General features: G+C 47.9%; 1 protein-coding gene across 1 annotated transcript; it reads right to left on the minus strand.

The window, feature by feature from the left end:
* Positions 1-1,812: 1,812 nt before the first annotated feature.
* On the minus strand, positions 1,813-15,495 carry ESS2 (ess-2 spliceosome associated protein). Its single transcript, XM_077834955.1, has 10 exons — positions 15,259-15,495; positions 12,645-12,813; positions 10,903-10,998; positions 10,168-10,337; positions 8,861-8,978; positions 7,958-8,091; positions 7,710-7,812; positions 4,288-4,397; positions 3,245-3,360; positions 1,813-2,558 (listed from the first exon to the last, which is right to left on the minus strand). The coding sequence occupies exons 1-10, from the start codon at positions 15,409-15,411 to the stop codon at positions 2,273-2,275; spliced, it is 1,455 nt and encodes a 484-aa protein (XP_077691081.1). The 5' UTR covers positions 15,412-15,495; the 3' UTR covers positions 1,813-2,272.
* Between the last annotated feature and the right edge of the window lie 1,094 nt (positions 15,496-16,589).

The raw sequence follows: 16,589 nt of genomic DNA on the forward strand, positions 1-16,589 counted from the left end.
GCACAGACCCTGCCTGGTAAGAAGGGGGAGAGTCCTGGCAATTACTATGAGCCGCATTCCATGGGCAGCGGTTATAGGCTCTATCGATTGTCTCCACCATCGGCTGCTAGGTGTTCAATCACCTTTAGCTGCTGGAAGGGAGGAGTTTCCTCTTTTCCCTTTGCTGCAGCCTCCTGGTTGCTGCGAGCCACCGGGGGAGGTGTGTCTCCACTACTCCATATCCCTCCTCCAGGCTGCTGAAGGAGCCAGGGAAAAGCGAGGGATGAGAAGAGGGGCAGCTAGGGAACTTTCTAGGTCTAACTTTCCCACCAATCACTCCAGCTCCTACTCACAGCCTTCCCAAACCACCGCCACCAGGGTGTTCTGAACAGCAGCAGCTGTGAAACTGACCCCAGTCTGAATTTCACTCTGCTGCTGCAGGGCAGAGTGAGGGGCAGCACTGGCACCATCTGCAGAGGGAGGAAGGTGATGCATTGTTTACATTTGCCAAGCTCTCTTCACAACAGCTCAACAGAAATATTTAGTAAGTGAAAGCTCATGTCTGCCAAAATGAACGGTTTGTGCCCCACCCCCTCACCAGAAAATGCTTCCATTCATTAAAGCAGATTTTTCTAACCTTGAATTGTAACATTAATAAAAATAATGTTCTGTAGGTTTTAGAAACATCTCCCACCCCTACTTTCACGCTCTCCACAAGTGAGCCGTGTGAATGCATTTGCTCAGCACTTGTTGCCATCGTGGTTATCCTCTGTCAGCCTAACTCTTTTGCTGCCAAGCAGAGCGAGGCAGAAAATGCAGCTTGCTGAAGTGAATGATGGGGGATCAGAGACTTTCAAGCTTGTACAGAAAGTTCTACTTTTAAAGAGAGAGACAGAGAGAGATTGGCCATTAAAAAATAATAATAATAACAACAGAATTTTATACCTTGGAAAAACCAACTGATCTCACCAATTCAAATACAGCCTGAGCCAATGGCCACTGAAGTAAATGAGAAGCTGGCCATTGAAGTCAGTGGAAACTGGATCAGGACCATATGGAGCTGTGTTCTGGCTCTCTAAACCACATCAGATGGTCAAGGTGACAGCTCTATTTGCAATGATTATATTTGACACACACACAAAAAGCCAGTGATGCATTCCTTGTAACCAGAGGCAGTGAGGAGCACTTTCCTAGTGCACAAGAAACTACACAAAGGCTGCTGACCTTCCACTTTGACCCCCCCTATTTTTTTAAAAAAAAAGAATAAAGCCTCACTTGAAAGGTGAGGCCACAGCAACAGTAAATTTCACTGTCCCAGGCTGACCTCTCCCCCCAAATGACTGCATTCAATGTCAGAGCACTGTAAAATGCAGGTGTCCTTCAGACCAAACACTGACGACTTGTTTTTTCTGCTCAGATTCTAAGATTTCCAAAGTTCTTTATGACATCTACAACTCGCTGGGTATTTCAGATGTGCACTCCCATAAATAGCTCCTGCTGTACTTCACTGCAGGGCAAAAATACTTGCCACATTTCTGGACTCTACCCAGGAGGGCAGACGAATAGAAAATGTGTGCACTGACGGCTGCTCCTCTGTGTCCTCAAAGGACTAATGCTCACCAATGGGCCTGTTGGACACTAAAGAGTGCAGTTTAAATAGATGGAAAGTTAAAGAGAGGCTTTCTGGTATTTTGGCTCTTTCTATGCAGAATTGGGATTGGAAGAGGAAAGAATACGGAGACTTGCCTACATCTCTTCTTTACTCAGCGGAACAGCATTTTTCAGTGGAACACACAGCCAAAAGCAAGGAAGTTTCACACCTTGGTTCAGGCCTTAATACAAAGGCTTGCTATTTTATAAATAGACATCTGTACAGAAAGAGAGGCACTCAAATGCAGTCAGCAGGGTCACGCTTTTTAAAAAAAACAAGGAGAATTACAAAAAAATATCCCAAACATTTCTGGCTATTTTCCAAAAGTCCAAGCCCTTTTTTGCTATTTCTGGAAACGACCTTGTCCCCTACCGATTCTGTGTAACATGTCCACGTGGTATGAAGAGAACTTATACCACACTGGTAAATAGTCTGCTTCCAAAACGCATGTTGCAGGCTGCTCCACTCTTGTTCTAGTAATGGCATGTCAAGTGCGGGAACTATGCACTACTCGAGGGCAGAAATGGTCCCAAATCCAGCAACTGCTAGATGACATTCTAGCAGCTTTAAGCAAATGCCCCTTGCTCCTGGCAGCGCATACTGCTCTCAACTTGCACACAGCCCTGCTGGTGAAGGTTGTATTCAGAAGAAATCAGATGCCTTTCGTCTTTTAGGGAGCTGCAGCAGGTTGTCTGTGATTGAAGCGGGATCTTGTGTTACTGGCATCTCAGAGACAGTCCTAGGAGGTGGGGTGCTAGTGGGGGTGCGAGACCCTCCTGCTGGGGTCTTATATCCAGGGGTTCCTGGGTGTGCTGGAGAAGGGGTATAACTGGCTCGCAGGGCTTTGTCAGTGTATTTGCTCGCCGTCCTGTTTACTAGTCGTTGCAATGCTGGTGACATAGCTGGACTCAGTCCTTTTGGAGTGAGGCTGCAATAGAAGCAGAATAGTTTTAAAAGAGCAAAAGCTGTGTATCAGAGAGCACACAGATCACTGAACAGACGCAGCACCTCCCAGGCCCTGCGAACTCTGACTCGCACGCTCCCTTCTCCTTCCACTCCTGCATTACTTGAATCATTCAGAGCACAGCTCAGGACAGATCCTGGCCATTCTGCTCTTCTGGCAGCAATGCCTGAACTCTCCTCCCACTTGTGTGGTTAAACCTCAGCCCTGCTGTCTCTCTCTCTGATTAATGGCAGGAGCCCCCCCGAATGCGAGCAATGCTCCCTTGCCTTCTCTTTGGGTCCATTGAATCCTCTCCGTCCCTACCCCAAACAACCAAGTCCTGGAACGTCTCTGCCTTTTGTGATCATTTGGGGCACTTACCCTCCTGGAGCAAGAGCAGTTTGGCCTGGGAGGAGAGTTCCCAAAGTACATGCCTCTCTACCGTACTGCCAACAGCCTTCTCCTAGAAACTGGGCTTGTTCACATCTAAAGTCTCCTCCCAGTTTGAGTGTATCCATTCTTGCTTCTCAAAGCCCCTCCTTCTCCTGATCCTTGTACTCCTTCTCCTCACCCAAATGCCTTTCCTCTATGCATGCTGATTTAACTCTTACTAGACAGCACTTGCTATTCTCCCCCACTGCCAGGGACAGTTTAATATGGAGACGTCTCACTTGGCCAAGTTTTCCGTGACTCTTCTTAACGCTTCCTGTTTCTTCGCTCGGTTTTTAGCAGCCGCCTCATTGGCCATCTTGAGTCCTAACCGCTCTCTGCGCCCAGGCTCCAGGATCTGTAAATACACCAAACCAGGTAAGTCTCCAGGCTGCTAACCAAGCCCATTCATAGCTGGAGTCCAACCCGTAAGGATCTACATTAAGGATGGGAGGGGAAGAGAACCCACTCTTAGCTTTGCTGCTATCTGGACAGCCAGAGGCAGTTGAAGATACAGCAGAATCTCCAAGCTGAAGATCTGTGTAACAAAAATGGTAAAACAGTAACTGCCTCCTTGGCTGAGCTGAACTCTGGCATTTCCTCCAGTTGTCTTCCCTGAACAAAATGTATCACCTCTGTTTTACCTGGGTCAGCCTTCAGCCACTCAGCTCTCATCCAAGCCCCAATCATTGCTAAGCTCTGGGAAAAACCAACCAACTGCTGACAAAATGGTCTGGCAAATGGTCTGGCAGGTCTGACAAAATGGAGATAGAAGAATTCCACTGCTGCTATCCTCAGGAATCACACCCAAAAGGTGCTCACTGTTCTCCAGGTAGGGAATGGGAGACGTCCTGCATCTGAGGTGAGATGCAATTAGTAGAGCCAAGCCACCTCCCCAAACCTCACTGGACTCAGATGTCTCAGCTGGTGGTGATGGGCCAACAGGGCCAAGCTGGAAGGAAGCCACCCAGCAGGGAAAGTTTGATTTAAGACTCCCTAATCTACTTATATATCAAATCCCAAAAATGAGACACCCTCCTCTTCTCCAGACTCTTGGAGAACCCCAGAATATTCAACCTCAGGATGCCTGGGATGGACCAGGAGCCCTCATGGCCAGAGCATTTTATCCAGCTAAACTCTACCCATAGGACCTAGATAGCCAGTACCACAGCCAAGTCATAACCCCTACAATAATAAATGTTAGTCTATTAGTGACTGCTCCCCTGCCCCACCACCCCAGTCCATCCCCCAAAAGATCTGAGTGCTGAAATCTGACATGGAATACCTTAAAGGCCGGCCCAGGTGTCCTGTCCACATACGGCGTTTCTGACCCATCTACTCGCAATGGGGTGCTCTCTATCTCACCCCACGTCATAAGAGGAGAGTCGTTCACACCTAGCAACAAGTTAAGAAGAGTCAGTCTGGGATGCAAGACATTTGTAGAGACTGCAACACCCAGAATGTGTGTGCTCTGCCCTAACACAGGGGCGGTCTTCTCCCCACAACGGTTAACAGAACCTGGTTATGAAACAGCATAAATCACTGGTCAGCCAATGGAACAGCCATCACTACAGAGACAATCACACTCACTGTAGGGAAGATACATCATCCCTTTACCAATATCTAGAGCTGCAGGACAATTTCCCAGAGCCTGATCTAGTAGCTGGCTTATCAGGATAAACCATGGGATCTTCCCCCTAACTGATTTCTGTCTTAGAGAATATTTATACCATGGAAAGGAACTGCACTGAGCATGCCAGCTGCAGGCTTTGCCAGGTGCTGGAAAGGACACAAGGATCCCCAGTCTTCAATACGAATGACTAAAAATAAATGGTCACAGGAAGGTCAGCATAAAATCAGTTAGCCCCCAATAAAAACAGAGCCCATTAGATTCTTATGAAGTACCAGAGAGGTCATCGTATAGACTACACAATACAGATCTATTCAAAGGGAGGGAGAGAAAGCCGTAGGGCTGAGGGAGATTGGGAGTGGTGATAATGGATTGTAAAATGAACAGGAGCTTGCAATGCACTAGGGAGCACAGAGAATCTGTTTGGATCAGAATGGCACAGAACCCCAGCGTGCTGTTAATGGATCTATCCTAGTACAGGGGCTGCCCTTTGGATAAGTTGGAACGCTGAACTGTTGAATCATTACCATTGTGAACTGGCCTCAACCATTGACCCACTGGCTCCTAACAGTCCCTTTCTCCCCGTCAGTCTCACAGATTTCCTTGGTTTCTGACACCCTGCGCTGCATGAAAAGAGAGGAGCCCAAACTCAAGCAATATCTACAACCCTGCATTGTACAGGAGGTCAGACTAGATGATCATAATGGTCCCTTCTGACCTAAATATCTATGAATCTATGAATCAAGCACCAAGGGCAAAAAACAAAGGCAGATTCCGACAGAATGAAACATACTGAATTCCTCAAAGCCTGTGCTGAGGCTGTATTACCTGCCTAGAGAACTTCCTATCAGCCTCCACTAAAGCTGCCAAATCCCTCCCAAGGAGCTATCCAGGGTGGCAAACCACACCATTAATCCAGACCACCCACAACCTGCATCAGAGCCGGGCACCAAGTGCTGCGAAGAGCTATCTTACTTTGCTGAAAAGATCCCACACGTTCAGGAAGGCTTCTCAACCAGCATGGATCCACTCTACCTGCACCCATCAACCCACCTGCATTCCCAGAGTTCAGGGCACTCACTCACCAAGAGGTTGTGGACACCCTAAAAGTGTCCCGACACAAGACTTGTGAATCTGACTCACACCGCTCCAGGCGTGTTTGTGACCCTCTTTCACAACAGTGCCGCTCCCAACCAAAACAGCCAGAATCTGCTCTTCCAGTCCTACCAACACCAAAGAAACTCACTCTGGATACTTCAGTCCTAGTTATCTTTCAGCCCATGTCAAACCTCCCATTCCTGAGCAAGTTTACAAAGAAGCTAGCAAGAGGCCAACTACCAGCTCATCTAACTGAGGCCAACGTTCTAGACCCGGCACAATCTGTATTCACACCAGGATACAAAACTGAAACTGCTTTAGTTGCACTGCTGGATGATCTCCTGCTGCCAGTGGCTAGAGGGCAGACAGACTCCATTCTCATCCTCCTGAGCTTCTCTGCAGTTTTCAACACTGTTGACCATGAGATGCTATGATCTTACCTGAGAGGGGTGGCAGGAGTCCAGGGTAACGTGCTAAAGTGGTTTCAGTCCTTCCTGGAGGAATGCACCCAAAGAGTAGTGACGGGAAACTGCACCTCCACTACTACCCCTCACTTGTGGGTTCTACAAGGATCAATTCTCTCTCCAGACCTTCTCAATATCTACATGCAGCCACTAGGTGAACTGCTCAACAGACATGGACTCAAGTGCCACTAACATGCAGATGACACACAGCTCTCCCTGTCCTTCACATCATATGTCCACATCACTAGCACCACGATGGCCCAGTGCTTGGCTGAGATCAGCTCACGGACGAAGAACAGCTGACAGAACCCAAACAAAACACAGGTGATGCTGGTGGGCAGAGAAAGGTATTTTGAGGAGTTGGCAGCCATGGTGCAATCTCCTTTGATTGATGCACAATTGGTCACGTCAGTCCATAGTCTAGGAGGACTTGGATTCCTCACTGACGCTGAACTCTCACATAGCAACAGCTGGGAGTAATGCTTTCTATCATCTCCAGTTGGCTAGGACACTCTGTACCATCCTGGCAGATGAAGACCCGCCCTCAGTTATTCATGTCTTCATCACTGCTCGACAGGAGTACAGCAACACGATACTCCTGGGCATGAAACCGAAACTCCCGTTAGGACAAAACACCGCAGCACATCTCCTCAGCAGCACAGCTGCTGCGAGCACATCACACCTGTCCTCCGCTCTCTACACTGGCTTCCCATGGCATGGGTCCAGGTTATCTAAAAGACCAGAGCCTTCTCCCGGGGTGGCCCAAGACTGTGGAATGAATTCCCTCCAGAGCCGAGGACTATCACAAACCTCCCCACTTTCCACTTCAAGTGCAAGGCCCATTTCTTTGATGTGCCTTCACCAATATAAACACGTAGCAACCAGTAAATGTATTTAACAATTAACAACTGGAAAACAAAACGAGACAAAACAAAAAGCGCACCCAAAACATGACACTCCCCCACACGCTTCTCCCTCTGGGGAAGAGGAGGGCAGAATAAACACCACGTGACAGATGTGCTTAATGCACTACTGGAAGGCACTCAGCTACTTCAGTGATGAGTACTGTATAAAACTATCTATATAGAATAGAACTGCTGGGGGGAGGGGTAAATGTTTGTGAAATGCTTTGAGATCCTTGGATATAGGCACTAGAGAGACAATCACCACCAGAAAGTTACAAGTGCCATGCTCCCCTCAGAGTTCCCATAAGCCTTTCCTAGGATGATCTAGTCCATTCAACCCGAGTCCAGCGAAGCAGCATACACGTCTCAGAGCCTCCTGAGCCCAGCATCGTTTCTATCTTTGGACTGAGACTTGACAGAGCATTAAATTGGCATATTCTCTACCCCAGAGACCCATTGGCTCAGCAGACATACAGAGTCGAAGTCAAAGCTGCCCGATTAAAGAAGCATTGACTCCTAGGGTGGAGTGTTCATCAAAAGGTCAGTGGAACAGGACAGCATTGCAAACTACTTCGCTTTTACGTCAGAGCAAAAAAAAGTCTCTTCTTACCAGGGGCAGGAGAAGGGGTGGCCACAAATCCATATCCATTCACTTTTGGAGACTCCTGAGGGATCAGCTCCTTCCCATCTGGCCCTACTTTGCCCTGTTTGTACTAGAACAGAAAAGCTGGCATCAATCGGGTGCACTTGGAGAAAGCAGACAATTAGGCACATTTGCCACGTTCAGTTCTCATAACTCATGCACCTCTCCCAATGAGGGGTATTTCGGTCACAAGCATGTCCTGTCTGTAAACGAACCTGGGCATTGAGGGCTGCTGCCTGCTGGAGCTGGGATTTGCTCACAGCTTGGCTGAATGGATCTCTCAGAAAGCGGGTGTTTCTATGGACAACTTCTCGAGGCTTCTTAAACACATCATCCTCATCGGGCACACCTGGAACGGCAAGCCAAGACATCAAGGAAAGGGCTGAGGGCCCACTAACAGGGGGCAGGCTGACCTAAAGCCCCCAAACAAACAATCTCAGGGATCAGTACACAGTTCTGCAAGACACAATGTACAGATGCAATTATATTTTGCCATTTCCACCCATTTAAAATAAAGTTCACATTAATGCAGTTAGGTGTCTAACCTACCACCTGAAAAACAAGGACAAAATCAAGGCTACATTAGAAAACCAGGAAACACATAAGAGTTCCCACATTTCACATGAAGGTTATTTACCATGCATTCATAGCTAAAAACGGCATCGAGGCCCAGTCTGGGTTTGTTAAAGGATCCCATTGCCTTTTAGACGGCAGCCAAGGGACCAGCAAAGCCCACATATACAGAGCTGAGTAGGACGGTAGGAGGAAAGAGGGGAACTGAAAGTGCTCATTAACAAGACAAACCCAATAGGAAGGAGCTAGGACTCCTGAAAACAAACAGCCACTGCAATGTGGGTAATGAGCGACAGGATGACAAATGGCAGCGGGGTCGAAACAACGCAGGAATGACATGGGAAAGAATGAAACTGAGCATATCCCTGCCTTGCAGAAGGAAAAGCTGCAAAGTGCAATCTTACCACAGTGACAGCAAGTCAGGCACCTGAACAAGTGCTGGGGAAAGCAAAACAGAAATGCAGGCGCTTTGTGACATCCACCCACCTGAACCAGTGCATGTTTCCAAATCTGCTGATGCCTCTTAAGGGGCCAGTTTGCTTTACCTGCTGGGTAATACATCAGGGAATTCTGAGCCTTGTACTCCCAGGTCTCCACGCCAGCTTTCCCGCTCTCCAGCGCCTGCTGCTCTGCTGAGGGAAGTGCCAGATTCTCAAGTCGTCGCTGGAATCAAATTTAAAACAAAGCCTGAATTGCAGATTCTCATTTCAGACTGAAAATAAGCTTGATAATTCATCTGCTTGATGCTCTGCTTTTCATCTTTTACATCTTGTGTCTTTCAGAGAAGAGCAGTTCAGAGACTGGATTTATCTGAAGAGACCAGAGACAACGGCTATAAAATAAGATACCAAGTTTAAAGGAAGAGGTGCAAATATTAGCCCTGGAATGGCTTCTTGCATTTCTCTCTCTCTCTTCTGTGCCCCAGGCTGACTCAATCACTGTGTTTTGAGACTGCTACTCTGGTGTTGGCCTTTTAACTTTGGTATCAGATCTTTTGAGTGGACAGGATGTATACGGGGCTAAAAAAAAAGTGCACATTATTTGTTACAGAATCTTTGTAAACTTAAGTTCACAAAGCTCTTTGAGATTAAATGCTGAGTGGTCCTCTAGAAATACTGACAGCAGAGCTCCCCGCACCAGTAACAGCTTCCCCTTCCCCAAGTCCCATAAAACTTTATTAACTAGACAAGATACTTTTTCAGTGTTTCTGGTCATATTTAACACACTTCATATTAGCAACACAGAGGATTCTGAATGCCAATAATTGAAAAAGATCAAGAATCTGTCTGCCAAAGAATAAAGCATTGACAGATGAATACGAAGAGCTGTTCAACAGCTCGCTAAGGTTGTTGCCAAGAATTCTAATACTTGTGCTTAGACAGTGCTTCATATTTTCAAAGCTCTGTATAACGTATATCCTCAGCACCCCTGGGGTATGTCAGTATTATCCCCATGCTCTAGATAGGAACAACAGCAGCACAAAGGTTTAGTGAGTTGTCAAATGCTACAGCAAATTGGGGCAGAGCCAGGATTAAACTCCAGAGTTCCTAGCTCTGTATGCTAGATCTCACTGCCTCATGCACACACAACTCAAAACCAAGCAGTCAGTGTTTTGTCCTTGATGCATCAGTACGATTAATTCAACAGTCACATATCTAGAGACAAGGAACAATCACAGTGGGTTCTAGTGGGACTCAACAATAGAATGGAACTTAATATTCTCTCTTCTCCCTGCCAAAGGCAAGAGAGAAACTATAAACCATCTTTCTCCCTCATTTGGTTAAACAGACGACAGCACTTGTCCACAGTACTATGTTAGAAAAGCTCAGCTATTCAGGAGCCATTTCCCCACCTGGGCAAACTCCTCTTCTGCTTCATACAGCCAAGAATGCCTGGCCTTTTCCTTCTCTTTGGCCACTTCCATGATCTGCTCAAATGAAGCATTATCCTCACTAGTGTGTTTTGTTAAGAAGCTGTCCAGGCTGGGAAGAGTGTCCTTACTCTGTTCTTTCTCCACTTCTCCTAGAGAGATGAGGGAATAAGTCTGAGGAAGAGGCTCACACTCCCCTTTCTGTAATGAGCAATGCCTGGTTATTAATCCCCCATGCAAGTATTTTCCCCCACTGGTCCACTCTTAACTTGAGCACTGGTGAGGAATCTGTATCCAAAATGAAAGTACATATGACGTACAGAGTAGTAGTATTGACTTGACTTATTGAAGGATCAGTGACCCTTTCCCACACCCATCCCCTTCAGGATCATTCATTTATTCACATTAAAGGACAATTCAGAAGTAGTTTGCCGCCAGATGACACGTCCGTGTTCATACTGTTCTGTACATGAATAGCTGTGTTCCTGCCACCTTGCCCAGGCAGAAACCCTTTTCTTGGGAAGCAATGAAGTTCTCACGTCAGAGATGGTTATTGATCCAGGCAGGCCCACATCCCACCCAACCTGTGATGGAGTTTCACTTAGCACAGATATTAGAAGGCGCCACTTTAGTGGAAGGTTAACACCCGATAACATGCACAGCAATATTTCCCCTCCTGCTGGAGAACCCAAATAAAGAAGATAGCCCCTTCCCTACCTTCCTCCGCAGCTTTGATCCCAACCTTGGGCTTGTTCAACAAGGAAGAGGCGCCTGGGTGCACTTCGGGTGTTTCAAACGTGGCTGGAGTAACATCTGTGCCAGAGAAATAAATCCCAGCATGTGTTACAAAAATGGGGAGCAGATCATCATCATGTTACCCCTAGTGGATAAGCAAAAAGCTGCAACCTCTTCGGGGGACCTGTCTGCCAGCTCTCATTAGTCTCAGATGACCTACAAATTGTGGTTAAGAGGGAGGAATTCTTTAACTAGAGTTAGGGAAGGGTTTAAAACAACATCTGTGTAAATCAGTTCCAACCACTGATGAAGTTTCAGCTCAACTAGATAACTGGTCCTACTCCTGCTGGGCACCAATGGCAAGATTCCCCATTGATTTCAGTGGGGGGGCGGGGAGGGGCGGAGATTGCATTCTAAGCATTCTTTATTTTATCTGAAACAATGACAGATAAAAGCAGGCAATGATTTGTGTTCCATGGTAGCCCTCACTCGGGGCAATGCCAGTTGCAAATGGCAACACCAATACCACAGGCAGGAAACCCATTCAATGGTACATGTCCTTCACCGCAAGGTCCCAACAGTGCAGTAGCTGCCCCTTTGCGAGCCAACACCCCAACTCCATAGCAAGAAGTCAACCAGAGGCTGAGTTTTACTGTGGGAAAGCCTGTAAATTACCCAGCATGAGAGTTACATGCCAACATGGGAAACAGCACCTAAAACCAGGCTGAAGGAGGGAAGATTAACCCAAAAGGAGAAAAATAAAAACCACACACACACCCCAGAAGCCCTGTAAATGGCATGCTCCCTTAACTGAAATGACTGGGAAACACACAAATTTTGTACAATGGATCTAAAATAAATAAATAAGTTGCACATGTATTCTGACCAGCACATATTTCTTGCCTACAAGCATCTTCACAGCAGCTTACAGTGTGACTTGGCGTATGCTGGCATACTTTTTCACTGCACATCCCTCTCTTCATTGCATGCCGCTTCCTTGATCTCTTAGTGATGCTAAACAAGTTCTTATCTTAAAATGCTTTTAAATGTTTTAAAGCTTATACTAGGCTTATTTTTAAATCAATTCCTGGAACAGAAGCAGGTATCTAACAGTTCAGTGGAGGCCTATGACATGAACCTCTGATAATCAGGGCATCTGTTGCCACTGGAGTATGTTAATTAAAAGGATACGCCATTGTATTAAATAAAGCTTCATAGCCGGATTCAGAAGAGGGCTTGACATAACAAGACTATCCAGAGTTATAACAGTAAGAATTAAAGAGACAGCCAAGAGTTTCCAAACAGACATAGCACCTCATGTTTCAGAGCATAAGGTGACCTCTAACAAATGGGAGTTAAGAAGCAGTTTCCCCAATGGGCTGGTTATTTTATAACCGCCCCTCTGCATGGTTTCTTGTACCCTTCCTCTAAAGCAGCTGATACCAGTCACTGCCAATACATCATTGTGTCATCCAGGCTGGTAACTCCTGTGCAATCAGTACTTTTCCATAATTAGATCAGAAGGCAGCTACCATGTTGGATTCTGTGCCTTAAGTAAGTTGGGTTCCCAGTCACTTAACAACACTACAATTTACACCTTGCTAGCATAAAACAATCCATTAAAGTGACAAAAAGACAGTAGTGCTTCATATCTTTTACTTTATGACACACATCCACACTAATAGCCTGACCACGAAATCAGCCACCCAAGTGCCAGCCCTTACATGGTGCAGGTGTCTCCCTGGACCATTTCCCCAGTGAGGAGCCAAATTTGATAGCTATTTGTCTCATTTTCTCTAAGTCACCACTTTCTTCAGCCTCCAAGTATTCCTTCTGAGCACGTAACTTCTCAACATCAGGAAAGAAATCCCTCTGAATAATTTTCTCCAAACTCTATAGTTAAAAGAAAAGAAAAAAAAAAGAGAACAAACAATTCTGAGCATATCTGGCAAGCAAGAAAAAACAAGATCAGTTTGGGGAAGATTCCTTGGAAGGGGATAAGGATTTAGGGTTCCATGAAAGGCCATGACTACAGTGCATACGAAAACTGAAGTCCTATTTATCCACAAGAGGTACCACAGATGCACAAACAATACCAGTGCTGGCTTCCCCGACACTGCCCCAGCAGCAGGCTCAACTATGATCTAGAGCAGTGGTTCCCAAACTTTATTTGATGAGTCCCCCTTTGGAGATTCACGTTCCATGCATGCTCGCCTCTTTCTAAGGGGGACCAGGGGACATGGGGGCCTGTACTCACCTTGCAGCAGTTGCGCGGTCTCAGCTCCCAAGACCCGGCTTCCTCCCTGTCTCGCTCCCACCCACAGGGGAAGCAAGTGGGCTGCACTGAAGAGGCGGGGTCAGGAGTAGAGCAGAAGGCTGCACTCCTTTAGTACTGTCCCTCCTGACCCCAGCTGTCCAGAAGGGGAAGTGGACAGGGCACTGTGTCCTGGGGCCACAGTCAGGAGGTGGCTCTGTCCCACAAGAGTCAATACTTATTAAGTGCAGCCTTCAGCTCCCCACTGTCCTCCCCAGCAGAGGAGGGTATCTGCCAGGCGATAGCTAAAGCAGTGGGCATGTGAGACAAGCAGGGAGTCTGGTCCTAGCATTTGAGACCACTTGCACAGACCCCTCTCCACCTCCCCTACCGGACTGAACCCCTCCTGACTCCAGCCCTACAGTGCAGCCCCATCAGTTCCTCATGCCCCCCTGATAACCTCATCGCACACGCATGGGGGATATACACCCCAGTTGGGGAATCTCTAGATGGATCACCTCTAAGAGCGAGAGAGATTAATCACCATTACACTTCAATCCTTGGCATCTTTGCTGAGACTGCTTAAGGGCGCCAATTAGCATTAAACGTGAGTAGACATCAGGAAATGGATGGAACCCAACTCATTTAAAATAGGCCACTAAAGATCTGTCAGAGTGTAGAGACTTTGGGTATGTCTATGCTGCAATCGAACGCATATCACAACTTGCGTAGACATACACACACCAGCTTTCATCTGCTAGCATGGCTAAAAATAGCAGTAAAGATACAGTGGCAGGGTTTGGCCTGGCTGTGCAAGCCCACCCAGAGCCTCAGGTATGTACTTGCCTAGCTAGCCTGAGCCAGGGTCCGTGCCATCACGTCTCCACTGCTATTTTTAGCTGTACTAGCTAAACTAAAGCTAGTGGTGTACGCCAGGCTGCATTCACACCTACCCTTTGTTACATCTTATCTGGCCCCGGCTAGCAGGATAACAACCCAAGATAAAAAGGTCCACATACCGTTAACAATCCAACCTGACCCATTTAGCCCCCTCTGGCAGATTTTTCTGCCCTTTTGAAAACGTCATGACATATAGCACCTATAATTTTGAAGGATCCCAAAATACTCTGTGAAAAACATTTATAAACATAGACCGTATAGGTGTCATATTATACAGTGCTGAAACGCAGCCAGCTCTGGAGCAAAACCCAGCAACTGCAGAGCAGTGCACAGAAACGTTACACACCAATCTTGGACAGGAAACAAAGACGACTCTTATGGCCACTATAATTAAAAAGATTGGGAAAATGTATCTTCCCCTTCATTTTTCCTCTGTGTTTACTGTGTATTAGGCAGCACCTTGTACACAGTCAGTTTCACCCTTCCCTGTGTGCTCAGTGCTTTCTCCAGCTGGTCGGCTGGGTTCTCCACCCAGGAGCAGGGTTGGTAACAGTTTTGAACACAGAACAGCAGGACTGTGAAGCCACCCACGTTGGCACGGGTGGTCGGGGTGGCTGGAGTGTCTGAAACCACTTTCCCCCCTTGTTCTAATGAGCTGGGCAATGCTGAGTTGTCCGGGCCCCTTTTGGGAAGGGGCACAAAGCCTGACTCCCCGAGGCGGCGGTTCGAGCCGCAGTGGGGGGCCCGATCCGGGGGGGGGGGGAATATCGCTCGCTATGTCAACCCCCCCACCCTTCACGAATGGCACAAGTTGGGGGTTGCCTCGCGAGCAAAAGGAGACAGGACCCAACTCACACTGAACCTCTGACCCAAGTGCCCGGCCACTCCCCCACCACCTACCTACCCACCCTCAGAGAGGCCTGGCCTCCCTCCCCAACCCCGCACAAGACAGGCCAGGCCTGGCCTCCCTCCCCAACCTTCCCCAACCTACCCCATCCCCCGCCCCCTCCCTCCAACAGCACCACCCCCCCTCCCCAGGCCGCCGCCGCCCCCGACAGCACCCCCCCCCCCAGGCCGCCCCCGACAGCACCGCCCCCCCCTCCCCAGGCCGCCCCCAGACAGCTCCGGCCCCCACCGCCCCCAGGCCCGGCCCACCCTCCCCTCAGGCGGCCCGGCCCGATCACCTCGATGTAGCTCTCCTCGTCCAGGATCCTCTTACGGCGCTTGGGGGGCTCCTGGGCCGCTTCCCGCAGCACAGCCACGGCGGCCCCGTCGGCCTGCAGGGGCACCAGCGCCAGGGGCGAGGCGGCGGCGGCGGGAGCCCTCGGCTCCTCCATCGCGCCAGGCCGGGGATCGCTGTCAGCCAGGGCAGGGGGCGTCCGCAGCTTCTCGGGGCAGGAACGGACAGGGCCAGAATCGGGGCGGGGGGGCTTGGCCCTTCCCAGCCACCGTCGCAACGCGCTGCTTGTTGGGACTTGTAGTTTTCTTGTCGCGCGCACGTCCCGCTTCCAGGCCGGGGCAGCGCCTGGAAAGCCTAGAGCGGCGGGCGAAAGAGAAACCACAGAGAGCGGCTGGAGCGTCGCAACGGGAGAGCGCGCCCCCTGCCGACAAGGATGAGGAAGGGGCGGCCTAGAACGCATGCGCGGCAGGGAGCTCGGGGCTGACTTTCCCTCGGTTTGATAGCAGCTAAGATTTCCAAAGGGGCCCGCCCGCGCCTCCTTGGGAGATGTTTCACTTGAGCCTGGGCTCTGGTTCACACGGACGAATGGGAGGGAGGGAGGTTTTATTTAAAGGCCTCCGCAGTCACCTTTTACGATTCAGACAATGGCAGACTGATGTCACACTAAAGCACAAGGCTGAATACAGTGATGCTTTTGCCTAATTTGCAGAGTTGACTTATTGATTCTATAGATACTCTGCAGCTGGCCTGCAAATATTAATCCTATCATTTCTGAAAACTAAAAAGCAATCTACAGGACTGAATGGAACACAGACACCAGAGTTTCCTGCCAGAAACACGCAATTGAAAGTAAAAATTACATGGCAGTATGTTAACTTATGTACGATCTTTGTAAGTCACAGATGGCAGGAGCTACTGCTTGTAAGTACTGAACTGAGGCTAAATACCCAGGCAGGGCAGAATTCAATTTGTATTTTTTTTTTGTAATTTTGATGGAGAATATCAATGTTATTTTTAAATATGTTCTCTATTTTTATCCATTTAAATTTTCACAGTTAGCTTAAAACCATAATTTTGTGTATTTTATTTGGATCTATTTACATTTTTGCAGTTGCAGGAAGTCTGGAGGGTCAAACGATCATTATTTATTGACAGTAGACACTGAGATATACAAAGTTAAAACTTTACAACCGTTAAAACACAAATTGTCCAGATCACATGTCAAAATATACAAAGTAAATATTCTTAAATTAAACTTAAGTTCTCAAGCAGCATTTTCATTCACTTTACCCATCAGTAAATTTTGATTATTATCAATGGAAATATTTTTTCAGT

The sequence above is a fragment of the Eretmochelys imbricata genome, chromosome 15 (genome assembly GCF_965152235.1).
Source record: "Eretmochelys imbricata isolate rEreImb1 chromosome 15, rEreImb1.hap1, whole genome shotgun sequence".
In the NCBI taxonomy this organism is placed as follows: Eukaryota; Metazoa; Chordata; order Testudines; family Cheloniidae; genus Eretmochelys; species Eretmochelys imbricata.

Excerpts from the sequence above, each read along its gene's own strand:
- ESS2 (XM_077834955.1), bottom strand. The coding sequence starts at position 15,411 with ATGGAGGAGCCGAGGGCTCCCGCCGCCGCCGCCTCGCCCCTGGCGCTG. Across the intron at positions 10,999-12,644 it reads CAGGGAGACACCTGCACCAT|ATGTTACTCCAGCCACGTTT; the intron begins GTAAGGGCTGGC and ends TCTCTGGCACAG. Across the intron at positions 2,559-3,244 it reads GTCACGGAAAACTTGGCCAA|CCTCACTCCAAAAGGACTGA; the intron begins GTGAGACGTCTC and ends CTTCTATTGCAG.